The sequence below is a fragment of the Acomys russatus genome, chromosome 7 (genome assembly GCF_903995435.1).
Source record: "Acomys russatus chromosome 7, mAcoRus1.1, whole genome shotgun sequence".
Classification (NCBI taxonomy): Eukaryota; Metazoa; Chordata; class Mammalia; order Rodentia; family Muridae; genus Acomys; species Acomys russatus.
Window position 1 is genome coordinate 68409281 of NC_067143.1, and position 25952 is coordinate 68435232.

The 25952-nt window shown below is 48.6% G+C and overlaps 1 protein-coding gene across 1 annotated transcript in view; it reads left to right on the top strand.

Moving 5' to 3' along the window:
- Window positions 1-24444, top strand: part of Vps35l (VPS35 endosomal protein sorting factor like) — a 105740-nt gene extending 81296 nt beyond the window's left edge. The window contains exons 27-31 of the mRNA XM_051149295.1: window positions 1263-1402; window positions 14937-15102; window positions 20300-20418; window positions 23480-23626; window positions 24151-24444. Of these exons, the coding sequence (XP_051005252.1) occupies window positions 1263-1402; window positions 14937-15102; window positions 20300-20418; window positions 23480-23626; window positions 24151-24249 (671 nt within the window). The 3' untranslated portion in view covers window positions 24250-24444. The remainder of the gene's footprint in view (window positions 1-1262; window positions 1403-14936; window positions 15103-20299; window positions 20419-23479; window positions 23627-24150) is intronic.
- Window positions 24445-25952: the final 1508 nt, after the last annotated feature.

The following is a 25952-nucleotide window of genomic DNA, read 5'->3' on the forward strand; positions in this document are numbered from 1 at the left end:
CACCTCACAGGGTCTACAATGAGCCCCTCCATGGTGGGTCATGCTTCCTTGAAGAAAGAAGATGAGTTAGCCACCCCCTCAAGTTCAGGCTCACAATTTTCTTATTAACCATGGCCCTTTGTTCCTTGGGAAGTTAACATCTGCTGTCCAGCCGGCCCCTCAGGCATGCAGTTGGGGTTCCTGCTTTAACCTGGGGTTCTGCACCCTGCTGTGGCATTCTTGCGTGTCATTGGAAGTAAATGACTTGGTCCGTGAACACGTTTGATGTTGCTGAGCCATGGAAGAGTTTATTTCTCAGGCCAGTGCTTTGTCTTGAGGCTTTTTCTCACAGTCAATACTTTGGCAGATCTACAGAGAAGTCTCCTCTCTACCTTCCCCAGGACTGCCTCCTGCCCCACCCTCCCTCCTATCTCTCATCTTTGGAAGTCCTTTTGTTTTGCAGATTATTGCATATCTCCATCTTTCAAATAATTTTCTGGAAACGTTAACATAGTTAGAACTCTCTAGAGCTCTGTGTGTGTGTGTGTGTGTGTGTGTGTGTGTGTGTGTGTGTGCATGTGTGCGTGTGCATGTGTGTGCACATAGGTGTATATGTGTATGCATATGTATATGTAGGCATGCGTTCATTCCTTCAGACTTTACCCTCTTAATGATGGGATCTCAGGTTTGCTCCACAGCACCCATCCTCCTGCCTTACCCTCTTTAGTATAGGGTTACAGGTTTGTGCCACAGTAGTTGCTTCTTTATGCTAGAAGAGGCTCAGACCAGACTCAGCAGAGCCAGAGTTTGGTGGCGAGTGTGTTTCTTCACCACTCTTTACCTTCTTTTGAGATGGGTCTTTCACTGGACCTGGAGCTCGTTGATTGGCTAGACCAGCTGTCCATCAGGCCCTAGGGATCCTCTTCTTTTCTCCTTCCTGGTGCTGGAGTTACAGGTGCACCCTGCTGCACTCAGCTTTGGTGTGGGTACAGGGCATCCAAACTCAAGCCCTTGTGCATGTGCAGCAGGCACTTTGCAGCTTCAGCTGTCTCCTCAGTCCCTTCTCTAGACTGTCTATAAAAGTCTCCCCTCCATTTTAGTTCTTCATTCTAAGGCTGGTTAGCAACAGTTTTTTCTGGTTGCTGTACTAACAGCAGCGCCTCATCCATGGTGGCTTGAAACACGTTGTGCCGAGCTCACTGGCTAAACAGTACCTGACCCTTGGCAGGCTAAGGAAGAGCCTGGACTTGTCAGAATTCTCATCCTGGACTCTTCTCTTCCAGCGGATGCTTTTTTCAAAGCCGCCATCAGCCTTGTTCCAGAAGTTCCGAAGATGATAAGCATCGACGGGAAGTTGCGGCCGTCGGAGCCCTTCCTCCTGGAGTTCCTGTGCAACTTCTTCTCTACCTTGTTGATTGTGCCGGTATGTTCCCAGCAGCCCCAGGTGCCTTGACTCACCTTGCCTGAGTGTTCCGCGTGCCTGAGCGTGCCAGGCTCTGTTAACTGGCCCTGTCGTCGTCATTGTCGTCAGTCTGGGCTGCTGTGACAGAGTTCCTGAAACTGAATCGCTTCAGTAGCAAATGTGTGATTCTCACAGGTCTGAGGCGGAGAGTCTGAGGTCAGGGGCCCAGCGTGGCTCTGATGAAGGGCCTGTTAAGGACACAGACAGCCCTCTACCTAAGACACGGTCACATGAACACTGAGGTTGCTGTTTGTCCCTTTGGGTAACTAGTCTTCTGGGGCCTAATTATTACCTCCTTTAGGTTCCACATCGAAACACAGGGTTCTCACCTTCCTAATGCTGTGACCCTTAGTATAGTTCCTCACATTGTGGGGACCTCAACATAAGAGCACCAACGTTCAGTGCACTGTCCGCACTGCTAAGGCAAGGGCTCAGTGACCCTGGACCATGATGGGGAGAACGGGAGGCAGCTCTTCCTCCTCTTGCCTCTGTCGGTTTGGTAGTTACCCGTGTGTGTGTCCTGCCCATAAAATGAGGGTGGTCTTGTGCCAGCTCCCGGTGTTATGCTGAGGATCGAGTGAGGGCACAGAATACAGCCACATAGTGAAGTCCTTGGATAGCGGATTCTTTAGAACAATGAACAGTGGACACTGGGCTCCTTGTGGCTGTGAGTGATGAGCAGTCATTCACAGGCTAGAAGAAGCTGGGCCCTTCTGGATCCTGCAGTAGGAATTCCTGGGGGCTTCCCATAGCCGGGCTCTTACTCATCCCTGGTCGTTCACTTGGAGTCCACCTGCTTCCTGACATGAGTTTAGATGAAGAAAACAAAATGACAGCTGTTTTCTTAAGTATCTGGGTGCCCTCACCTTTCACCTGGTTGTGAGCAGTCCACTGGGCCTTAGTGGCCTTGGCAATGGCTGGGGCTGGGGCTTTGTTGCCAAGAGACACGAACAGGTATTCTGTTGTTACAGTTCAGGTGCAAAGACTATTCCTTTTTTCTTTTCTTTTTTGTTCTCTCCTTTCTCCTTTCCTCCTTCTTCTTTTCCCCTTCCCTTCCCATTTGTCTCATCCCATATTTTTTGATCAGTCTTTTGGGCTATTTCTTTTTTTTCTTTTATCTGAGAATCCTGCTGTGTAGGAACTCAAGATTCTCTTACTGCAGTCCTCCCATGTAGCACAATGCTTTACTGCAACCCCCCAAGTGTTGTGATTACAGACATGCAGCACACTGCAGTCCTCCCATGCAGCACACTGCTGTCCTCCCATGCAGCACACTGCAGTCCTCCCATGCAGCACACTGCAGTCCTCCCATGCAGCACACTGCTGTCCTCCCATGCAGCACACTGCTGTCCTCCCATGCAGTACAGTGCTTTACTGCAACGCCCTTCCAAGTGCTGTGGTTACAGACACGCAGCACACTGCAGTCCTCCCATGTAGCACACTGCTGTCCTCCCATGCAGTACAGTGCTTTACTGCAACCCCCCCAAGTGCTGTGGTTACAGACATGCAGCACACTGCAGTCCCCCATTGTAGCATGCTGCTTTACTGCAAAGCCCCCTCCCAAGTACTGTGGTTACAGACGTGCAGCACACTGCCTTACACGCAGCACCCCACCTTGCTTCTGAAAGAGAGTTCAGGCTGCTGATGTTCTCCTTTCCTTAAAAATCACAGCGATAACCTCTCCCCACAAAGAGTCCATAGGTTTTCACAAAAGCATTTTTTACAAAAAGCCACATGACTGCACTGGTGTGGTCATGTCCCCTGAAGCCTTGGGGACCTTCTTTTTTTTAGGGGGGGACCTTCTTTACTGGTTACAAGTAGCAGCTCCAGGACTCCATAGGCTTCACATTGCTGTCACAAGGAGAGGGCACAAAGCAGGCGCAGCCAGTTGGTGTGGTGGTGCTCCCCTGCATTCTCCGCATGGGGGAAGCCAGGGCAGGGGAAAAACAAAAGCTGCAAGCCAGATATCAACACAGTAACCCCAAACCCTTCATTGATATGACTGCTGTGTCAGGGTTGCCCTTTTAATCACACATTCCTGGAGTTCTCCCTGGGTTGGCTCTCTCAGTAGACTGCAACTGGCCCTTTGGAGGTCATTGCCCTCTGCGGCTCAGGAGGGGGTGCGCCCAGGAGCAGACCTGGAGAAATGTCATGCTGAGTTTGGCATATGCAAGTGACTCAGCGTTTGTTGGGTCCCAGATTTCTTTAGGGGTGATGAAATATTTCTTCAGTCAATTGTGACAGCCACACAACTCTGAATGCAGGAACAGTCATTGACTTGTATGTCCTGAATGGGTAATTGTTCCCTGTGTGGATTATGTTTCTCCATCAAGCTGAGAAAACAAGAAAAATGACTCAGCAGTGTCCTCTCTCTGTTCAGATTCCAAGTTCTCAGAGGGGAGCCAGGAGGCCCAGCCACAGACCTGCTCTGGGGGAGGCTTTGTTGTTCTTTGGGGTAGGCAGCACCCTGCTGCGGGATGGAGGGTCAAGTGGCAGAGCTGCAGGGGCTCCCAGGGTCCCTTTTCTGGACGCTTGATCCCAGGGCTCTATGGGCCCCGTGCATCTGACCTGGTTGTCATGTAAGAGGACCCCAGGAAAAACCCAACTTTCCAGTGGAGCAGTTGGTGTTGATTGTTGATTCAGGGAGGTGCTTTGACACCTGCACATGGTGCTCCCCGTGTACTGAAAACTGCTGGAGTCTCTCTGAAAGCCTTCTCAGAATCACAAACCAGGGTTCATTCCTCACCCAGTGACCTCATAGCTCTGGGCCTTGGAGATGGTTCTGTAATCCTCCCAGTCTCACCTGTCAACTTTCAAACATGTTCTCGAAATGCCCACCTCCCAGGACTGCTGTGTGGGTTGAATGACATCAGACCTGTGGAAGTGTGTTGTAAACCAGACCCCCCTTCGCTGGGGTTACAGGCCGGTGGCCAGAGAGCAGAGTCCAGCCCACAGTCACACTTGCTTCCTATGGGACGATGGAAAGCACTTGGAATACGTTTTCTATATTAAAAGTTTGGTAGCTTGTTAAAGCAAACATGGGTTTGTGGCTCTCTTGAGGAATTGGCTCCTGGTGTTCAGGCTGGTATTTTATGACTTGTTCAGGTAGCTACATCTAGGGAGCAGCTGCCCTAAACACACAGGGTGTGCATCCTCCCCAGCACTCCTGCGCATCTAAGGACACATTGTAAAAACTCATTCCAGGCGCCAACCTGGCACATAGGCATCAAGAGAGTACCTTCAGCTATGAGTAGGACTTTGTTGCTCTTCCTGGTGTCAGGCTGCACTTGGTGGGATCCAGTAATGATTATGCAATGGTAAGGAACTGCAATTTGGGGAGTGGAGGGGGGTCAGAGGTCAACATCAGTATCTTCCTTGTTTCTGTACCTCAGTTCTTGAGGTAAGGTCTCACTCAGTGAACCAGGAGTTCACTGATTAGGATAGAATGGTTGGGCAGCTAGCCCAGGATCTGCCTGTCTCTCCTCCCCAGCACCATGAGGACAGGCACAGGTACACTGCTCCTGGCTTCTCTGTGGGTGCTGGCAATGTAACTCAGCTCCTCATTCTTGCATAACAAGTGTTTTACCTACCGAGGTGTCTCCCAATTTTGGCCCCAGGAACATGCTTTTCTTCGGCGCCACGCCAAAGCACTTCATCTGCACTTACCCTGAGAATCCTCCCTGGCACTTTAGAAAAGGCTGTGCCTGGGGCTGTGCCGGTACTTGGTAGCAGAGCAGGGATCTGAGTCTGCATTTGTCTCCTCCAGGGTCCCTCCCAGGATGTGAGCCTAGAGAGTCTCCCATGTGCTTTGTTTGCTCATCCCTCCTCACGCCTCCTCACGCCTCCTCAGGAGAGGTAGTGTTAACGCAGAAACACCTCTTACCTGTTACTTTACGTTCTGTTTTCAGTTGCCAGCATCCAACCTCTGTCTGAGTATATTAAACAGAACTCTGCAGAAACTCAGACATTTTTAACTACGTGCCATTCTGCATAGTGTCATGACATGTCACCCCATCCAGGATGTGAGTTTTTCCCTGTGCAGTAGGTCCTTCGGTATGTACCACCTGCTCTGTCATTCTAAGGCCAACTGTCAGTGAGTGCACAAAGCACAGAATAGTGATGCTGCTGTTTGGATCTGCCAAAATGATTGGGTTCTTTCTGTGAAAAGGTACAAGTTTTCAACTCAATTAGAAAAGAAAAACATCTTAATTTTTATTACCATATGCTGTTAAATTCATTTTAATTTACCATCAATTACTGTTAGTCTCTTACTGTGATGGTTAGATATTATTGTTGTTGTTTTGTTTTTTGAGACATGGTTTCTCTGTGTAGCCTTGGCTGTCTCAGACTCACTCTGTAGACCAGGCTGGCCTCGAACTCATAGAGATCCTCCTGCCTCTGTGTCCCAGTGTGCCACCCTGCCCAGCTGCAGTGGTTATGTTTAATTGTCAACTTGACAGAATCTAGAAGCATGTGGGAATGCAGTCTAATGAGGTTGGCCTTGGGGTGAGTCTTGGGGAATTATCTTTTTTTTTAATAGTACAGTACTTTTTTTTTTTAAAAAAGATTTATTTATTTATGTATAGTGTTTTGCCTGCATTTATACCTGCAGGCAGAAGAGGGCACCAGATCTCATAATAGATGGTAGTGAGGCGCCATGTCGTTGCTGAGAAATGAACTCAGGACAACAACAAAACAAACAAAAAATAATAATGCACTTAGCAACCCATTGGCAACATAGGACACTCCCTACCACCACCAACCTGCGTGTACATCCCACTCCAAACAAATAAATCAATCTCTTTTCCCCTGAAAACCATCAAAAACTCCCCTTTTGGGAATAGTTTCTATCCAAGTATGGAAGGTAGGGGGCCAAACAAGCCCGAACTTGCTTGGGTGCATGCAAAGTGAGACAAACTCTGTCCCCTAAGTGAACTTTAAGAAAAATCTTGTATTTTCTACTTTAAAAAAAATTTTTTTTATTAATTTATTCTTGTTACATCTCAATGGTTATCCCATCCCTTGTATCCTCCCATTCTTCCCTCCCTCCCATTTTCCCATTATTCCCCTCCCCTATGACTGTTCCTGAGGGGGATTACCTCCCCCTGTATGTGCTCATAGGGTATCAAGTCTCTTCTTGGTAACCTGCTGTCCTTCCTCTGAGTGCCACCAAAAAAAATAAGTAGGAAAAAAAAAAAAAAAAAAAGAATCACACACACACACACACACACACACACACACACACACACACACAAAGGGGGACTAGGGCTTCCTCAAGACTGAGCTATTCCACTCCTTGGAATATACCCAGAAGATGCTCCAGCACACAACAAGAAAATTTGCTCAACCATGTTCATAGCAGCCTTATTCATAATAGCCAGAACATGGAAACAGCCTAAGTGTCCATCAGTAGAAGAATGGATAAAGAAACTGTGATATTTTCTATTTTTATCACTTTCTTTTGCCTATGCATATGATTAAAATATGATGCATTCTGGGAAGGGACGAGTTTATTTGGTTTTGTTTTAAAAGATTTATTTATTTAGTATATACACAGTGTTCTGCCTGCATGTGTGCCTGCCTTGCAGAAGAGGGCACTAGATCTTATCATAGATGGTTGTGCGCCACCATGTGGTTGCTGGGTATTGAACTCAGGACCTCTGGAAGAGTAGCCAGTGGTCTTAACCTCTGAGCCATCTCTCTAGCCAATTATCCCAACTGTTATGGGTGGCACCTTTTCCATAGTAGGGAATCCTGGACTTTACCAAGAATGAAAACCCTAAGCTGATGCCTAGCCTGAGCTGATCCCTAGCCTGAGCTGATGCCTAGCCTGAGCTGATTCCTAGCCTGAGCTGATCTCTAGCCTGAGCTGATGGCTAGCCTGAGCTGATGGCTAGCCTGAGCTGATCCCTATCTGCACTGGTTAACCACCATCTGCTCTTGACTGCGGCTGTGCTGTGACCAGCTGCCCCACATTCTGCTGCCCTTGACTTCCCCACAGTGCTGTGCTACAGCCTGGACTTGTAGGCAGAGAAACCTGTTCCCTCTGAGGAAGAAGAGGAACTTTTGATTGATGGTCTGCTCTTCAGGTAAGCAGAGAGGTTCCATCTGAGTAGCCACAGCCAAGAGGAGGTCAGAGGCACCCCACCTGAGCCACAACACCAGGATGGATTTGCATGAAACCCCCCTCCCCTGCCCCCCTGCCCCCCCCACTGCCCCCCCCCCCCCCCCGTGTTTACCTTGTTTAGATTGGTTCCTTTTCTTGTCACAGCTTTGTGTTGTGGTTGGGGCAGGGGTGGGGGTGGGGTCACTGTTTTAGAGTTTTATTTCACTTTGGCAGCAACATGTCACACAAGTGCTGCTCCCGACAGCTTTCAGAAGAGCTGCACAGAGTTGCTAACCTTATGTATACTGGCATCCAGTAGAGCTTGGGTGTTTTTGTTTGCTTAACTGGAAGTTTATGCTCGTTGGTCCCTAACTCCCCCTTCCCCTTCCCACCTTCTGTTCACGCTCTGGAGCCATTAACGAGACGGTTTAGATTTCTTTAGATGAACTCCGGCAGCGCGTCTCCTTAGGAGCAATCTGTTTCACTTAGCAGTGGTCTTCAAGCCTCACCGTTTTGTCCGTGTTACAGACTTTCCTGTTTGGGTTCCCTGGCTTTCCACCGTGTGCACAGACTTCTTTGCCTATTCATTCGTCTGTGGAAATTATAGCGTTATAGCAGTATTGCCACAGACACAGGGATGCTAGTATGTCCTCCAGAACCTAAATACCCGGACAGTACTGGTAGGTCATTCGGTAGCTTCAGCAAGCCAAGGACAAAGGGTACTCAGGGGGCCCAGTATTTCATGGGGCTCAAGAGGAGTTCAGTTGTTCAGAGATATAGAGTAGGTGGCTGTCTATTTGGTTGACAGGCTTGGGTTATGTAAGCTTTTGCTCACGTCTTTCCCAGAATGCATCTTATTTTAATCATATGCATGCTTGATATGCATAGGCAGAAGAAAGTGATAAAAATAGAAGATTTTTCCTAAAGTTCACTTAAGGGACAGAGTTTGGCCCACTTTGCATGCATGCAACCAAGCAAGTTCGGGCTTGTTTGGCCTCCTACCTTCCATACTTGGATAGAAACTATTCCCAAAAGGGGACTTTTTGATGGTTTTCAGGGGAATAGAGATTGGTTTATTTGTTTGGAGTTGGATGTACATGCAGGTTGGTGTGTGTGGGGGGGGTGTCCTAGGTTGCCAATGGGTTGCTAAGTGCATTATTGTTTTTGTTTGTTTTGTTGTTTTTTAAAAAAGATTTATTTATTTATTATTAGGTATACAGTGCTCTGCCCCCACGTACAACTGCAGGCCAGAAGAGGGCATCAGATCACATTATAGATGGCTGTGACCCACCATGTAGCTGCTGGGAATTGAACTCAGGCCCTCTGGAGGAGCAGTCAGTGCTCTTAACCTCTGAGCCATGTCTCCAGACGTGCTAAGTGCATTATTAGAAGAGGGGTGTGTATATAGGCACAGCCAAGTAGAGTCCCAGGTAGCTAAGCTATTCCCTATGCCTCAACTGCTGTCTGTAGACGCCTTCTCCATGTAGTGGAGCAGACAGTCTCATTCAGCAATCTTTGGTAGGATGAGTAACGTACAACATCAAATTCAGTGTTGTGGTTTCAGAGCCCCAATGTTGTGCTGGGATTTGTAGGAACTAGAAATGTTAGGCTCTGTTCTCTAGCCCTGATCATTGAGGCTGCAGTGGCGAGGTATGTCTTCTTGTCTTTTCCTATTAAAAGCAGCTGTAGAGACAGCAAGAAGTCCAGATTCTGAGCCACCCTACTCATTGTCCTAGTCCATAACTATCTACTCATCTGAGAATTGAGGAGGTGCCCCTATGGAAGTAGTCAGGCTTAACTAAGTTCCACATAGTTAGCTCCATCTGTAAAAAGCACCGGCACTGCAGAGAGATCTGAATGCCTCACCTGTTGAGGTTGGGTACTGTTGTGGTTTTAGGCATTGTGGGGACACACACACACACACACACACACACACACACACACACACACACACACACACGAGTCACCAAGAAAGACTCCAGGTCACTGCCCATTGGCTTTGTAGGTACAGTGGGAGGTTCTACCCGAAAAGCAAAGGTGACTAGGGAAGCCATACCCAAGAGCTATACCTTTCCAGCTGAGATTAGAAGGAAACTGAGCTCTTGGTGCAGGGTAAGAGGAGAGGGTTCCATGACAGGGAACACAGTGTGAATGAAGGCCTAGAGGTAGGACAGGGTGCTGTGCACAACAGAGGGGCTGGAGGAGAGCCCCCGGGATCATGAGGCTGTGCAAATGCCCTGGGCAGTGAACAGACATGGGCACCTGCGCTGACAGCCGCCTGTCTGCTGGGCATGTGTCTCCCTCTCTGTTTCACTTTCCCACCCCAGGGCCCTGTCTTTCCTGCTATGCTCCCAGCCAGTTGGTGTTCTGCTCCTTTGCACCCAGTCCTGACTTAATCAGACATCTGTCTTCTGGTGAACCAGCCAACAGTTCATAAATAGGCCCAGAGAGGGGAAAGATCACTGGCCAGTAAGTGACCTTGCCAGGATCCAAAGAAGAGCTGCTGCCATCTCTTTTGCCTGAAGCTCAGCTTTCTGAGAGGAGCAGCATTCACTTCTCATGTGGTCCTTCTCCCAGGGTCTGTGATGAAGTAGGAAGTCCTGAGAGCAATGACTTGGGAGGGACAGTGCCAGGCCTTGTTGGGTCAGTGGAAGGGAAGACTTACTTTCTGGCTACTCTCAGGAACCACCTCATTGGCATTGAGTTTTCCCAAGTGGGAGGGAGGCTGGCCAAGGGCACCAGGCATCTTCCCACTAGAGTGCCATCTCAATCCAACGCCCTTTTCCTCTAAAGTACAACACAGTATGGGGAGATGGCCCAGTGGGTAATAGCCCTTGCCCTGCAGGCATGAGGACCTCAGCTTAATTTCCCAGCACCCATATAAAAAACAGGGCATGGCTATGAATCTTATAATCCCAGGCTGAAGAGTGGAACAGGCTCTCTGGCCCACCATCCTGGCCAAAACAGGCAGCTTTGAGAGGTCATTTCTCAAGGCAGTATAAGTCAGAGAGCAGTGCAGAAGACATCTATCCTGCTCTGACCTCCACATGCCCAAATACAGGCATGCACACGTGTGCACCCTCCATTGCCAGGAAACGTGTACAGACACACAGACATGGGGTTGGGGAAGAAGAAGAGGAGAAGAGAAGAAAAAGAAGAAGAATGAATGAATGAATTAAAAATTAAATTAAAATTAAAAATTTCAGTTCAGTTGGCAGAGTGCTTAGCATGCATGAAGGCCTGTGTTCAATCACCTGTACCTCATAAAACTATGTTAGATTGTACATGCCTATAATCTGTAGGAAGTGATGGCAGGAGGGTCAAAGGTTCAAAGTCACAGGGAGGTGGTGGCACGCCTTTAACCCCAGCACTAGGGAGACTGATCTCTGAGTTTGAGGCCAACCTGGTCTACAAAGGTTACACAGAGAAAACCCTGTCTCGGAAAAACCAAAAAAAAAAAAAAAAAAAAAAAAAAAAAACCAAAACCAAAACCAAACAACAACAAAAAAAAGTTGAAGGTCAGCCCCTGCTTTATAATGACTGCAAAACCATGAAACCCAGTGTGAAAAAGATCAAGGGATTGCAGGACAGAGATAGACAAATTCCCAGAGCTCACTGGCCAGCCAGTCTGGCCAATTTGGTGAGGTCCAGGTTTAGTGGAAAACCCTGCCTCAAAAAACAAGGTGGAGAGTGGCCAAGGAAGCCACTTAATGCTGACCTCTGGTTCACACAGGTAAATGCATTAGCACGCATACGTGTACACACAGAATACATACTCCACACATACAAAACAACAACCAAATTCCTAGTTTAATATTAATCACAAATAGAAACCACTATGTTGCCTTAAAGGATGCTGGGCTGCAATGGGGCTCAGTTGTTGCTATAGTGACCACTTGCCTAGCATGCACAAAGCCCTGGGTTCTTTCTCCAGTACCACAGAAAACTTGATGCAGTAGTAAGTAATCCCAGCACTCAAGAAGTGGAGGCAGGAAAATGAGAAGCCAGAGACACTGGCTAAAAAAAAAAAAAGAAAAGAAAAGAAAAAAGAAAAATCTACCTATGCCTGGCTTCAGCTATAGAAGCATCCTCAAATATTAAAAAATATGTCTCAGTCACCGAGACACAGAAAGTATGTAGGATTCTTGTACAGCGCCATGGACATAAGGTGTCACCTTTTTGGTCAGGTGCTGAGGCCCGCAGAAGTCTCACCCCAAACCATTCTCTGGATTCCATCACACAAGGCCCCACCTCTCTGAATGTGTGTTCACTGGCCTCCCATAGGGTGGGAACATTACTGCTGATTTGAATTAGCTGGAACATTCATCAGACTGTGGCCTATTCCCAAGGCAGATCCCTAAGTTTAAAAAAAAAAAATGTATTTTAGTATCCACGTAGTTGGAGAAAACAGCCTAGTTAGAACCAGCTGCCAGCCGAGGAAGGCAGTAGTGAGCTGCAGCTGGGACTGACCTAGCCAACAGCCTTGCCTGGGTGGTTCAGATGTGAGCAGCACGAATTGTTTGCATCCTGAGCATCATGCATCCTCTTTCTTGCTGATGCTGTAGGAACAGTTCCCATAGATACGAACGGCTTGTGCACATCTCTGTCTTTTCTGCCCAAGCCCTCATCCTAGATCAGGCCACTGCTGTCTGGACTGCCCTCCTAAGCTACAGGACTGGAAGCTCTGAGCCTGTACTCTAAATAGCCACCCATGCACATGATTCATGGCCTACCGTATGCCACTCCCTATGGCAGGGCCAGGGCAGGGACATACCAGTGTGTACTCCTGGAGGCACTGCTCGGAGATCTTAGCTGATTGTGATAGAAGTGCTGAAGGGGCAGAGGCAGAGGATCATGAGTTTGAGGCCAGTCTGAGTTATGCCTCCAGCTGGGAACATGGCTCAGTGAGTAAAGTGCTTGCCACATAGAAGTGGACCTGAGTCCTGATCCCACATCCCCAGCATCCACATGAATAGCCAGATGTGGTGGCAGGCCTGTGATCCTAGAGTTGGGAAAACGGACATAGGAAGATCCCCACTCAGGGGGATCAGTCTAGCCAGTCTAGCCAATTGGTGAGCTCCGGGTTCAGTGAGAGAGCCTGTCTTAACCCATAAGGTGGAGAGTTGAAGAAGACAACTAATTTCAACATCTGGCTTCCATGTGTACCCTCCACACACACACACACACACACACACACACACACACACACCAATTCAAATAAACAAAACTCAGAATCCCAGTCCGCAAGTGAATAGGTCTGGCAGTGTGTGGTAAACGCAGATGCAGTAGGTGTAGTGCCTGCCTTCTCCCTGGACACATGTAGGCCACAAGATGTGACTGAGCAGCTCTCTGAAGCAGTAAACAAGATGGCTTGAGATAGCAAGATGGGCTCAGGGGGAAAAATAGAGACAGGAAGCTGGGCCTAGTGACCCAGGCTTGTAATCCCAGTTACTTCTGAGGCAACCATCATAAGATCAAGGCCTTCTTGAGCAACGTAGTGTCTCAAGAAATACAAAAAGGGCTTCCTGGGCCAGTGAGATGGCTCACCAGGTGATGGCACCTGCCACCAAGCCTGGGGGCTACAGTTCGATCCCCTGTACCCACCAACTTCCTGAAGTTATCCTCCGGCCTCCATATATGCCCTGGCATGTGCATGATGGTGTATACAGACACACCCACACCCACACCAAGTAAATAAATAAACTAATTCTAAGGGAGAGTGGCTTCCTAGCCATGGAAGAGCGTGTTCTTGTTGACTGGCAAAGCTGTCACCATTTTAACTGATAATGGATTGGGACTCATATGAGGCGCATTCTTTACTGTTGAGCTGTGAGGTGCTGGTTATCTTGTACCCTCATCAGTGCCAGGAAGAGCGGCTTCTGCAGACTCTTCTGCCTTCCGACTCGTCCAGCCAACAGCAGACACGACCTGCAGACTGAAGTATTTGAGGACACCCAGGCTCAGCTTGTCACCTCACAACTGATCTCCAGCTATGATTTGCCAATGGCCTTGGCCCTGTGTTGGGGGTTGGTCTGAGATATGTATTCTGATGCTAATTACTGAATCCCAGGATCTAGTTGTTGCCCTGGACATTGAGCACATTGTCAGTACACCTGACCTTGTTGTGTAAACCTTTTCTAACCAGTAGAACGCCGATACCTGGGCAGGGCCAGAGGAAGACAGGCGTGGTGAAAGTTCTTGGGCTTTGGGAGAGAAGGATCTGGGGAGAAACAGGTGTTGGGAAGAAAGAAGGAAGGAACTTCCACGATGGGTTAGCGTAGAGAGAAACACATGGGCGGATCGGCGTGGATGGAGGAAAGCAGCCGAGAATAAGCAAGTATTTATGGAATTATGAGTGGGACATAGCCTAGATAGAATTTATTAAAGCACGGGCCATGGTACGGGGCCTTGGGAGGTAAGGATAGTTCAGGAGGTAATATCAGCCATGCCCCAGGTGAAATAAGGCTGTTCTAAAATCTATCAGGTGTCTGTGTCTGTACTGATTGTGACAGTGGGTTAGCTAATACCGCCGTAATAATTATAAGCTTAATAATGAACATTATTAGACCATACTTTTAAATAACAGCAACACCCCTCCATGCAAGGCTGCATCTTGTGGTGGGCAGCCTCCAGCTGCAGGTCTTTGGGTTTCAGCAGTGCCCATACCTGCACCTTGCTCTTTCAGTCTAGGATAATAACAGTGTCCTGCTGGCTGCAGGCTCTGGTGCCTAGCCTTATGCTGGCCCCAGCTGTGCAAATAATCCTCTCTTGCTCCCTCTTTTCTTAACCTGTTTGAGTGTGTTCTCCTAGGACCCAGTGCTGAGCCTGGCCTAGGAATAGGAGAGGTGTGGCTGGACTCAGTGAGCAGAGATTTTATGTGAGGGTTGGTGGGGTCAGCTGGACATTAATTTCCTGCAAATAAGGACTCTAGGCAGTTTCAACAGGAGAGCCACACTTCGGGAACGGAATTGAAACCAGAGCAGGGCCATATTTAAAGTCAGTGCAGTGGCTTCCACCATGTCATCTGCAGAGGACCCACAGTCTTCCTTTTGTAATTAGATGTGACTTGCATCCACCACTGTGCATGGGAACTAAGGGCACAGTCATGGAGACACAGGCCTGAGAGCTGACAGTTGACGGCTTGTGGTCCCTCGGACCCAACAGGGAGGCTGTTGTTCATGTCCTAACCTGAACTGTGTGATCAGTGGGTGAGCTACGTCTTGTCACTTTTTCTCTATGTTGTTTGCCTAGGCTCATGAGTGGCCCTACCCCTATGAGGCATCCAGCATTATAATCTCTACACCTGCTTAAGGGAAGCCCTGGGTCAGTGGGCACTTCACTGCTCAGTGTCATATCTGGGTTTAGCTGTCCTGTCTTTTTCTCCACCAGGATCATCCAGAACATGGAGTCCTATTTCTGGTTCGAGAACTTCTCAATGTGATCCAGGACTACACCTGGGACGACAGTAGCGACGAAAAAATTCGAATCTACACCTCTGTCCTGCACCTGCTCTCTGCCATGAGCCAGGACAGCTATCTTTACCACATAGACAAAGGTAGCTGCATCCTGACCAGCCCTTGCCATGCCCCCACTTCATGGACAGCAAAGGGACTGTTTCACCGTCTCTTCTTGTGTTGTGTGTGCATGAGTTGTGTGTACATGTGTGTGTGTGTTCGCGCGCGCGCAGGAGTGCAAGTATGTAGAGGTCAAACTTGGGACTGGTTATCTACCTTAATTATTCTTCACTATTTTTCAGACAGGGTTTCTCACTGAACCTGGCACTCACCAATCTAGCTGTTCTGGCTGGCTAATGAGCTCCAAAGACTTGCCAGTCTGCAAGCCCACCATGATCCTGCAGTGCTGGGTTACAGGCACATGTGCCATGTCCAGGATTACGTAGATGCTTGGGATACAGACTCTGGCCCTCATCCTTGTGCCCCAAGCACTTAACCCACTGAGCTGTATCTCTAGCCAGGGTCTCATGTAGTCTGGCCTCAGACTCACTTTATAGCTGAATATAACCTTGAACATTTTCTTTGTTTGTTCTTACTCTGTAGGCCTGGCTGCCTCTGTGTCCCTAGATCTTGAACTCTTGATACCTGCTGCCCAAAAGCAGAGTGCTGGGATTACAGGCGTGTATCACCATGCACAGTCAATGTGGTGTTGGAGCATCACACATGCTAGTCAAGCCCTCTGTCAGCTGATCTACCTCTTAGCCTGAGAGTCTGTATTCCTAAGGCACTTTCTATCCCCAGGAAGAGGCCTGGAGAGTTGTAGGATCAGTTTTTGTGGTGCTAGAAAAGGAAACCCAGGGCTTTATATGTGCAAACTCTGGGCCATGAGCGTGAGAACTCAGCCCTCTGAGTATGTGTGAGCATGTGAGCCCCCCCCCCCAGCCATTTTACTTTTGTCCCATCCAAGCCCTCGCTACTGCCGTGGCCTGTTTGCGTGTCTGTGTGGGTGCGCCAGGTAACCCGTGTCCCCAGTGAGCCCTCAGCTCCTATCCCAGATACTAGTGCAGAGCGGACCTCATTCAGTAGCTGCTATTCTGGGGAGACATATGCATCTCCCTGCTCTGTACACACCCCAACAACAAACTAAAGTATGATTTCACTGAAGCTCGCCTGGGGAAGCAATGAATTTATTGTGTTTACTTACAGAGCGTGGGTGGCCTCGCGGCAGCCACAGTGATGGTTCAGCCACATTCCCGGCTAGCACACACGATGGTTCCCCTTCTCATGTCTGTACTGCACTGGCTTCAAGTGGTTCAGAGAACACACACTAGTGTTCACAGGTAGAAAGGGCGCCTGCTGAGGGCACACGTGGTGGCCAAGGGTATGGGTTGGTGAGTGTGTGAGAGAGGCAGGCAGGTCTCCACCATCATAAGTTCTCTCTCTGTCTTTGTCTCTGCCTTTGTTTCTCTCTGCCTCTCTGCCCCCCCCCCTTTCCCATCATGGGTTTTATTGAACTCTTCTGATGTCCTTTTAAATCAAAAGCTGGGGAAAATATGAAGCTCTGTTGTTGTGAAGTAGCTCCCAGAGATGAACATAAAGCATGCGTGATGTTCTCTTTTCTCCCAGCTTAATTATGTGCAGATCCACCCATCCTCCCCAGGAGAGTCAAGCAAACTACAATGAATACATAAAATAAAGGAGTATGATTTTTAAAGTCAGTTCCTGGGAAGCTATACATTAGGAACTGCACATAGCTACATGACCCTGTTGTGTGTAGGGAGGGGCTCCACTACAGAGTGTGTGTGTGTGTGTGTGTGTGTGTGTGTGTGTGTGTGTGTGTGTTTGAGAGAGAGCGCGCGTACATTCAGTGCACACAGTGTGTACATGGGTATGTGCATATGTGTGTGGAGGACAGGGGTCAATAGCAAGTGTCTTTACGCTCTCCGCTTTGCTTATTGAGACAGGGTCTCTCATTGAACCTGGAGCTCCAGTTGGCTTGGCTGGCCAGCCAGTGAGCTCTGGTGATCCAGCTGTCTCTGCCCCTTTTGTCCCTGTACTACAGTTGCAGATGTGTACAACCACATCTGGAATTTTCACATCAAGATCCAAATATGGGTTTCATTCTTGCATTGCTGGCACTTTACTGATTAAGTCATCTTCTCAGCTCTGGAAGGGGACTTCTTTTTCTTTTTAGACAGGGCTGTCTTGGAACTCACTATGTAAACTAGGCTGGCCTTGAACTCACAGGATCTTGCCTCTGCCACCCAAGTACTGGAATTAAAGGTGTGCACCACCACACCTAGGTCCAAAGAGTCACTTCTTAAGAGTTCCAAGGGCTGGCTTTCCTTGGTCTTGGAAAGTGTCTCCTGAACAGTCCCATCTTTGTAGCCCACATCCAGAGACTGTTTCTGGTCAGTCACTGAGAGATTATGACATATCCCAGAATAGGACCGCCCGTTCCCACCCCACCCCTACCCCATCTGCAGGTGGACTCTTCTGTTCTTCATTTGTACAGTGGGGTCCCATTGGAGGCCCTTCTGTGTTTCTTATGACTGCTCCTCTTAGCTGTGGGTGACATGAGGTCCTCCCCAGGTGTTCCTTAGAGGTGGTAACACAAGACTACCAGGGAAGGGCAACTATATCCCAGCAGATAGTTTTGTTTTTAAGATTTATTTATTTCATATGAGTGCTTTATCTGCAGGAGGGTATCAGATTACATTAGATGGTTGTGAGCCACCATGTGGTTGCTGGGAATTGAACTCAGGACCTCTGGAAGAGCAGGTGGTGCTCTTAACCACTGAGCCATCTCTCCAGCCCACCCAGCAGATAGTTTTATCCTCCCTAAATATGACTGGATTACTGTTCTGTGCTCCACAGAGGGCTGGGCATGGCCACCTGATTCATTAGACGCCACAGACTTCCCTCTTTCTGGCATTGGTCCGTGCTTCCTGTCTCCTAGGCACGTGGCCTAACAACACTGCACCCAGCCGTGGGGACATCAGTGTTGGGCATTGGGATGAAAGAGGGTAAAGGATTAGTTGAGAAAATGGGAGTCGAAGCCTGTGTGAGCATGGAGGGAAGGAATGAGCTCTGAAACGCAAAAGCTGGGTAGTCTTTGTTTGTGAAGGCAGGTGCAAGCCAACCAAAGAGGAAGGCCTGGGCAATGGCTCAGTTGGTGGAGCACTGGGCCACTCAAGCATGAGGACCTCTAGGAATGCAGAGACAGGTGATCCCTGAGGCTTCCTGGCCAGCTAGCCTAGACTAACAAGCGGTTTCCAGGCCACTGAAAGACCCTATCTATTTTTTTTTTTTTAATAAGGCAAACAGTTCCTGAGAAGTGACACTCAAGATTGATCTCTGGTCTCTGAGATTGATCTCAGTGTTGGAGCCCTGCCTGACATGCAGATTCCACCTCCCGCCCTGCAGAAACAAAAACAAACTGGCATGTTCACAGTGGAGACTGAACTCTTCTGGGCCTTGTGAAGGGGAGGGTGCCAGCCACCACAGGCAAAGCCACAGAGATGTCCCTCCACTGAGATTCAGATTGCCCAAGATTTATCATTTAAGTGAAAATCCAAACAGACCAGAGCAGACTGCATGGTGTCTCCTCTCCCCAGCAGAGACCAGGCTCTTTGAAAGAGAGAGGGCACCCAGGCGTGTTGACACATGCCTTTAGTCCCAGCACTTGGGAGGCAGAGGCTGGCAGGTCTTTGTAAGTTTGAGGCCAGCCTGGTGAGTCCAGGACAACCAGACCTACACAGAGAAACCCTGTCTCAAAAAACCAAAGGAAAAGGAAAAAAAAAAAAAAAAAAAAAAAAAAAAAAAAGAAAGAAAGAAAGAAAGAGGGGGAGGGAGGGCAGAAAAAACTGTACTCAGGCCATCCTTAGCTGAATTGATCTTTCTCTAGGCTGTGGCTGTCATAGAAGGTGGACAAGCTGAGACTGTGCTAAAGAGCTAGGTATGGTGCCTGACACCTGTAGTCCCAGCACTTGGAGGCTGAGGCTGAGGCTGGAGGAGTGCCGTGAGTTAAGAACAAACCTGGATTCAGAGTGTTTTACAGGACAGCTTGAACCATAGAGAAAGATGCTTTCTTAATGAGAGAGGAAGGAGACACTGTCAGTCATAAAAGCTTTGGGAGTAATTTGGACTGCAGAATTTGATGACAGACATGAGTGCCATCTTGTGGAGCAGGCTTTAAATCCAATCAGAAAGTGGCTGGTTGCTCCCTTAGCGTTCATGCCACTGTTGGCATTGCTGGGCGTCTCAGTCATTATTTCAGCTCTCAGGGTTTACATCTGGGTAATATTGTTGAATGAATACTTGTCTTCCCTTCGTAGTATAAATAGAATCTTCTAGTACTACACAGCTAGTCTGTTATAAAGAATGAACATCTTATCTTTTGGTTTACCAATGAAGACTCAGGAGCCAGATGTGAGGGTGAAAACTTGCTGGCTCAGAGAGGCAGAGGAAGCACCTACCTGACCTTTCCTGCTCAGCTCACATCCCAGATGAAAACAGCCAAAAGCCCCAAAACTCAAAGCTAAAAGCCCCAAAAGCCAAAAGGCCCAAAGCCCAAACACTTGCTGGCTTACCCCACAGCCCAGGAGGAAAAAGGTAAAAGCCAAAAAGCTTCTTACTTCTCCACACTGTCTTAAATGCTCTTCTCTCAAGTCCCTTCTTCCTACTTAATCCCTGTCAGCTGGTTTCTTGCTCTGCCTCTTGACCTAGGGTTAACTTTATTAACTCCTATGGATTAAAGGTGTGTGTTAGGGCTGGATCACACCATGATCAGGTACTGTTTACAATAAATAGAAAGTTCATGGATTAAAGGTGTGTGTTAGGGCTGAGTCACACTAAACAAGAAACAGGTGTTTACAGTTTACACTCTCAGGGTTCACAATGGGATCAAATATCCAGCAACATGAGCCAGTTGGTTTTGAGGGTCCTGGGGCAGGCAGCTGGGTACAGCGGATAAGTTTAACATCTTAGTTAGGCCTGCTTCTAAGCCTCAGTTTCCCCACTCATTAAAGATACACATCCCATCCCTTTCTTGGTCTGGTTTTGTGGATCCTTACATAACAGAGAGAGTGCTTGCCACAACACCTGGCAGCTGCTGAGAGGGCCACTGTGATTATTGCTGTCCCCTCCAGGCGTGGCCAATGGGAGAATAACTTTCACACTGCTGGCCTCAGGCCAGGTGTTTGCTTAGTGAATCCCAAAGCTGCTCCCATACACCCTGCAGGCCTTCCTGCCATCTGCCAATCTCATGTGACATGATGCTCTTGTTTGTTCACCCAGTTGATTCTAATGACAGCCTGTATGGGGGAGACTCCAAATTCCTGGCTGAGAACAGCAAGCTGTGTGAGGCGGTGATGGCTCAGATCCTGGAGCACCTGAAAACCCTGGCCAAGGACGAGGTGGGTACTAGCCACACACTCTGGAAGCCCCGCAGTAGGGCGGATACAAATCTGAGTGAATCATGATTCCCAGTACTTCAGGCCCTTGGCCTTGGCTGTTCTCTGCCTGCACAGTGCTTTCCCAACACTCAACTTTCTTTTTTAGCTCACTCCAGCCTCTGGTACCTAAGAGGCTGCTCTCAATGTGCAAGGGCTTCTCCCTCCCCTCCCCCCCATCTCTGTCTGTCTCTGTCTCTCCCTCCCCGACCCCCTCTCAAAAACCTGTGGAGATCCTAGGAGCTGCAAGGCACTATCCGGCTTCCCTTGAACATAGTTGCCATTCTGTCTTTTCTTGTCCCTCCCCCCGCCCCCCGAAAGCCTTCAAATCTCAACTGATGTTGTTTATAATGTGCTGTGGCATTGGAAACCCCAATTAAATGTTTCAGGATAAAATATTATTGGGGAGATGAGGGAGAAAGAGCCAGTTAGAGTCTGTGTGGTATGACTGCTTAAAATCCTCATTCTCTTCAGTGAAATGTAGTGGTGAGACCTCTCTCAGGAGCCGGGCGTGCTAGCGCATGCCTTTAATCCCAGCATTTGGGAGGCAGAGGCAGGTGGATCTCTGAGTTCGAGGCCAGCCTGGTCTACAAAAGTGAGTCCAGGACAGCCAAGGCTACACAGAGAAACCCTGTCTCAAAAAACAAAACAAAACAAAACAAAAAAGACCTCCCTCAGGGGAGACTCTGATGTTTGAAGTTGAATTTTCTGACCTTAATTCTCTTAACAAAGCAGAAAGCAACTGTTCTGTTGCCTCAAGCACCAGAGGGGAATGGGTGTCAAAAGGAAACAGCCTGGACTTGGCCCGATGAGAGCAGTGCAGGCCACAGCTGGCCAGTCACCAAGACAGATCTAGGAGGTGCTAGTGGCTCTTCCTGCCATGATACCTCTGCTCCTCACGTGCCTGGGCACCCACAGCAAGACCTGCTCCTCCACCACGTTCTTGAGTGGCTCAGTGCTTCCCCACCATGCTGCCACTCAGAGCATGGAGCGGGCTGCAGGTCGAGTGTGAGTTCTGAGCTCAGGTCTTTCTTCTGAGCTGACTCCTGAATTCAGATAGCTTGCCTGCAGAGCAGGTGTGTTTGTACTCCACTGCCATGTCAACCAAGGGCCACCACTTATTAAAGTGTCACACACCACCCATCTGTGGTTGAGGTCATGTGGCAGGGTCCGAAGTCAGTCCTGGCTGGGCTAGTGTCTCTGTTTCATGAGGCCAAAGACAAGGTGTTAACTGATTTGATTCTTACTGCGAGGCACTGGGAGAACCTGCATTCATATAGTTGTCGTTGTGATCATTTCCTTGTTGGATGTTGACCAAGCAAGGCAGTTTCTAGAAGCTGCCTGTTTTTCTGGGCTTTTGGCCCCACCTTCTTCCATCCTCAAAGTCAAGAGGGTCAAGTTCTTGTGCTCTGAGTCTGTTTGACCTCCTTTTCTTTTTTTTAAAAATTTAATTTTATGTGCATTGGTGTGGAGGTGTCAGATCACCTGGAATTAGTTACAGACAGTTGTGAGCTGCCATGTGAGTGGTGGGAAATTGAACCCGCGTCCTTTGGAAGAGCAGACAATATTCTTAACCAATGAGCCATCTCTCCAGCCCCTGACCTCCCTTTCACCCCTTTTTTCCTTTCACCTCCATGTGTGTGCAAGCATGTGCAAGTATGTGCGTGTGCAGGTGGAGGCTGAAGGTCAAGTGTGGGTGTTATTCTTCTGGAGCTGTTCACTTTTTTTTTTTTTGTGGTGGGGTATTGTCATTGACCAATGAGCCCTGGGATCCTGCTGTCTCCCCGCTGAAATCACATTTTTCTATGGGTGCAGGGGATCCAACTGAGGTTCCTTTACTAATCTGTGCCCTCAGCCTTGCTGGCATTTACCATCTTCCCCTGCTTGTCTCTGACTCTGGCCAGACCTTTATTCTGCCCTTAAAGGGCTCCATCACTAGATTGAGCCTACCTAGATGCCTCCTTTTCAGCTGCTGTTTCCCTTTCAGCAGTACCTGCATTACTGTACATGTAACCAGAGGATAGGATATTGGACAGTTCTAGAAGGCTGCCTAGCATAGGCTGTGAATGTCCCTGCCACAGAGATGTGAAGTGTGGAGCAAAAGTGCTAACATATGCTTAGTATTCAGTACCCACTAGCTGCCCTGGTAGCAGTATTTGGCAGGACTGTTAGGCTTTTATACAGCAAAAGCCTTGGGACCGCAGAGCTCTGCATGTCAGTGAGCAGCACCCAGTGACACCTCGTTCCATGGGCCTCCTGAAACAGCATGTGCCTACCTGTCCTGAAACAGCATGTGCCTACCTGTAGACATGGCTCTCTGTGTTGTTTCCCCTTGTGAAAGTGTGTCCTTTCACCTAAGCTGTCATAGCAGTGCTATTTCTTTTCCCCATTGTGTCTTCCATTCAAAGCTGGTCATGTGTGGTTAAGTGCCTCTCAGATCATCCAACAAAGCAGGAGTCCTGAAAGGCCTTGTGTTACAGTGTCAGGAGGTTCTTTTTTCTTTTTGGAGACAGGGCCTCATATACCTCAGTCTGGCTTCAAACTTACCCAAACATGACTTTGAACCCCTGACCCTCCTGCCTCTCCTCCAGAGAGTTGGGGTTAGGTGTGCACCACCATGCCATACAGTAGGTATGTCTTGTAAAGGCAGGATCTGGGCCCTGGTTGAGGAGCTGTGCTGGTTAAGATGAACAATAGTGACTACAGCTTTCAAAAGCTTGAACCATGGCAGAGAGCCATGTTGCAGCCTCTAGCTTGACTTGTCGCAGCACAGCCTTTTCGCCACTGCTGGGCTTCACTTCCTTTCCTAACAACAATGATGGCCAGGTGAGCAGCAGAGCTTAGCACTTGTGCTGTGTGCTCTGTCCTTACCTATTCCATGTGTCATGGCTCTCACTGTTGTTTTACAGGTGGGTGGGCTCAGCAAACACATGGAAAAGTTGCCATGACCACCCTACCAAGGACATCTACACTGAGCCCATCCAGTGTGCCAGGGCAAGGCCATAATCTCCCTTCTCTCTTCTAGGCCTTGAAGCGCCAGAGCTTGCTGGGCCTCTCCTTCTTCAACAGCATCCTCGCCCATGGGGACCTTCGAAACAACAAGTTGAACCAACTGTCCGTCAACCTGTGGCACCTGGCTCAGAGGCACGGCTGTGCAGACACAAGGACCATGGTAAGCATCAGGGTCCCTGCCAACCAGAGTGGCACTGACCTTGACACAACATCAGCAGCACCTCAATCTGCCCTGTCACCCCTGAGATGGGTACCAGACCCCAAAATTCTTTTTGAGTGACTTCCTAGTACTAGAAAGCATTCCCAGTCACTGCCTCTCAGGAAAAGCTACATGCGTGAAGATGCACCCACTTCTGGCCACAGCCAAGTTTGGTTCCTTTCCTCTGAGACAAGTGGGCTATCCTTAAAGTTGCTATATAACCAAAGATGACCTTGAAATTTGTGGTCCTTCTGTGTCTACCTAGCTTTTGTGGTGCTAGAGATAAATCCAGGACTTTGTTCATGTAAGCACTCTGCCAACTGAGCTATGTTCCCAGGCCCCACGTCTGAGTTTTGTGGTATCCTGAGATGATGCCTTGTTTTTCAGCTAGGCAGGGGCAAGGTCACATAGGGCAGATTCAGAAGAGGCTCAGCTCCTGGGTCAGGGCTGTGAAGCCAAATCCAAATGGAGCTCTTTCTTTCTAGGTGAAAACTCTGGACTACATCAAGAAGCGAAGCAAACAGCCTGACATGAACCATCTGACCGAGCTGGCGCTGAGGCTTCCTCTGCAAACCAGGACCTGAGTCCTTGTCCTTTAGGGGTCTGGGGGCCCTGGTGCCACATCCTGGAAGACCCCCCTGGCTGCCGTTAACTCCTCCTGGAATGTAGAGACTTTGTTATTTTTACTTTTATACAGATTTGTTTTAATCTTTGGCTTTGGACTATTCTGACAGCAGAGGGGAGACTGCCAGAGCACTAAAACCCAGTCTTGTTCTTCAGAGAGCAGTGTCTTGGTGTGTGTTGGCACAAGAGGCCTTTGGGTTCCCTGCCTGGGACCTGTGGGCACTCAGAGGGGAGCAGCCAAGGACACAGGGCTTTCTTTTCTGGGGTGTTTCCATTTGCTGAAAAGCAGCCCCCGGTTGCACATCACATTTAAACAAACACCTTGAGGGTTAATAAATACCAGTTTACCCATGGACTCCTTTCCAGTCATAAGTAGTACATCTGGTCTTGGAATACTGCAGAAAGTGAGGTCATCTGGGGCTTCCTGTAGTCTCAGTAAAAATGTCCTGTAATAGTGGAGCATGGAGGTGTCCACCTGTAACCCCAAGCACTTCAGAGAGGAAGAGGTGGAGGATAATGCTACAAGTTTCATGCCAGCTTAGGCAATGAAGACTGCAATGCCCTTCTTGTAACTGGGCAAATTACCTTCAAGGAGCAGCTGTGCCCCCGCCTGCTAGCTGATCACTTCTGGCTCCTAGAGAGCACATCCAGACCCACACACTTTTGGGCACCATGGCAGTGCTTCTCAGGGAGTTTGGCTGCCCTTTATGGCTGGTGGCTTTGGGCTGCACTTCAGTCACTGGCTCAGCTGTGCTCCCAGCTAGACTGCCCTAGTGGCACACACTTCAAGTTGCAGCTACTGGGGAGGATGAGGCAGGATTGCTTGAAGCAAAGCCTGGGCAAAACACACACTCAAAACTATTTGTTTTAGGCATGGATTTTATTTTATTTTAATTCTGAAACATTATACATGACTAATCTCATAAAGTAGAAGTTAAAATCATTTATATACAAATCTGTGTGCTTACTAGTGTTAACACCAGGGTTACTGTTGTAGACTTGGGGCCAGTCTGATGACAGTCCCCCTCCACCCTAAGGAACTGAGAAAATTGTCTTTAAAAAAGTGAGCAGATGAGCCAGAGGATGGGGCTCAGTTGGTGGAATGCTTGCCCGACACACACAAGGCCCCACATAAAACTGAGTGTGGTGGTACAGGTCTATAATCCCGGTGCTTGGGAGGTACAGACAGGAGGATCAGGAGTTCAGGGTTCCCAGTTACATGCTTTGAGGCTAGACTGGGATATATGAGCCCTAGTCTCAAAACAAAACAGAAACACAAGCTGAAGAACACTTCTGTTGGGAACATGCCAGAAACCAGAAGGCACTGTGGTACTTACTGTTCAAAATACTTCCAAGTGGCCTTTACTTTACAAAATTGTTTCTACTAATTCTATGAAAAATAACTACACAGCAAGTCCAGGACAGCTAAGGCTATACAGAAACCCTGTCTCGAAAAACCAAAAAGAAAAATAACTGGCAAATAAACAAATAAATGCTTTGTAAGTCATTCTCCTGCCTCAAGGCTGCCCAAGGTCCCTGCATTGGTCCAGAGTAGCAGCGCTCCCATGTTAACCTCAGCTGGCGACACGTTAGGTGCACACTACAGGGCTTCTGAAGCATGCTGACCTGGGCAGAAGCGTGGGCTGGAGCAGCTTCCATCGTC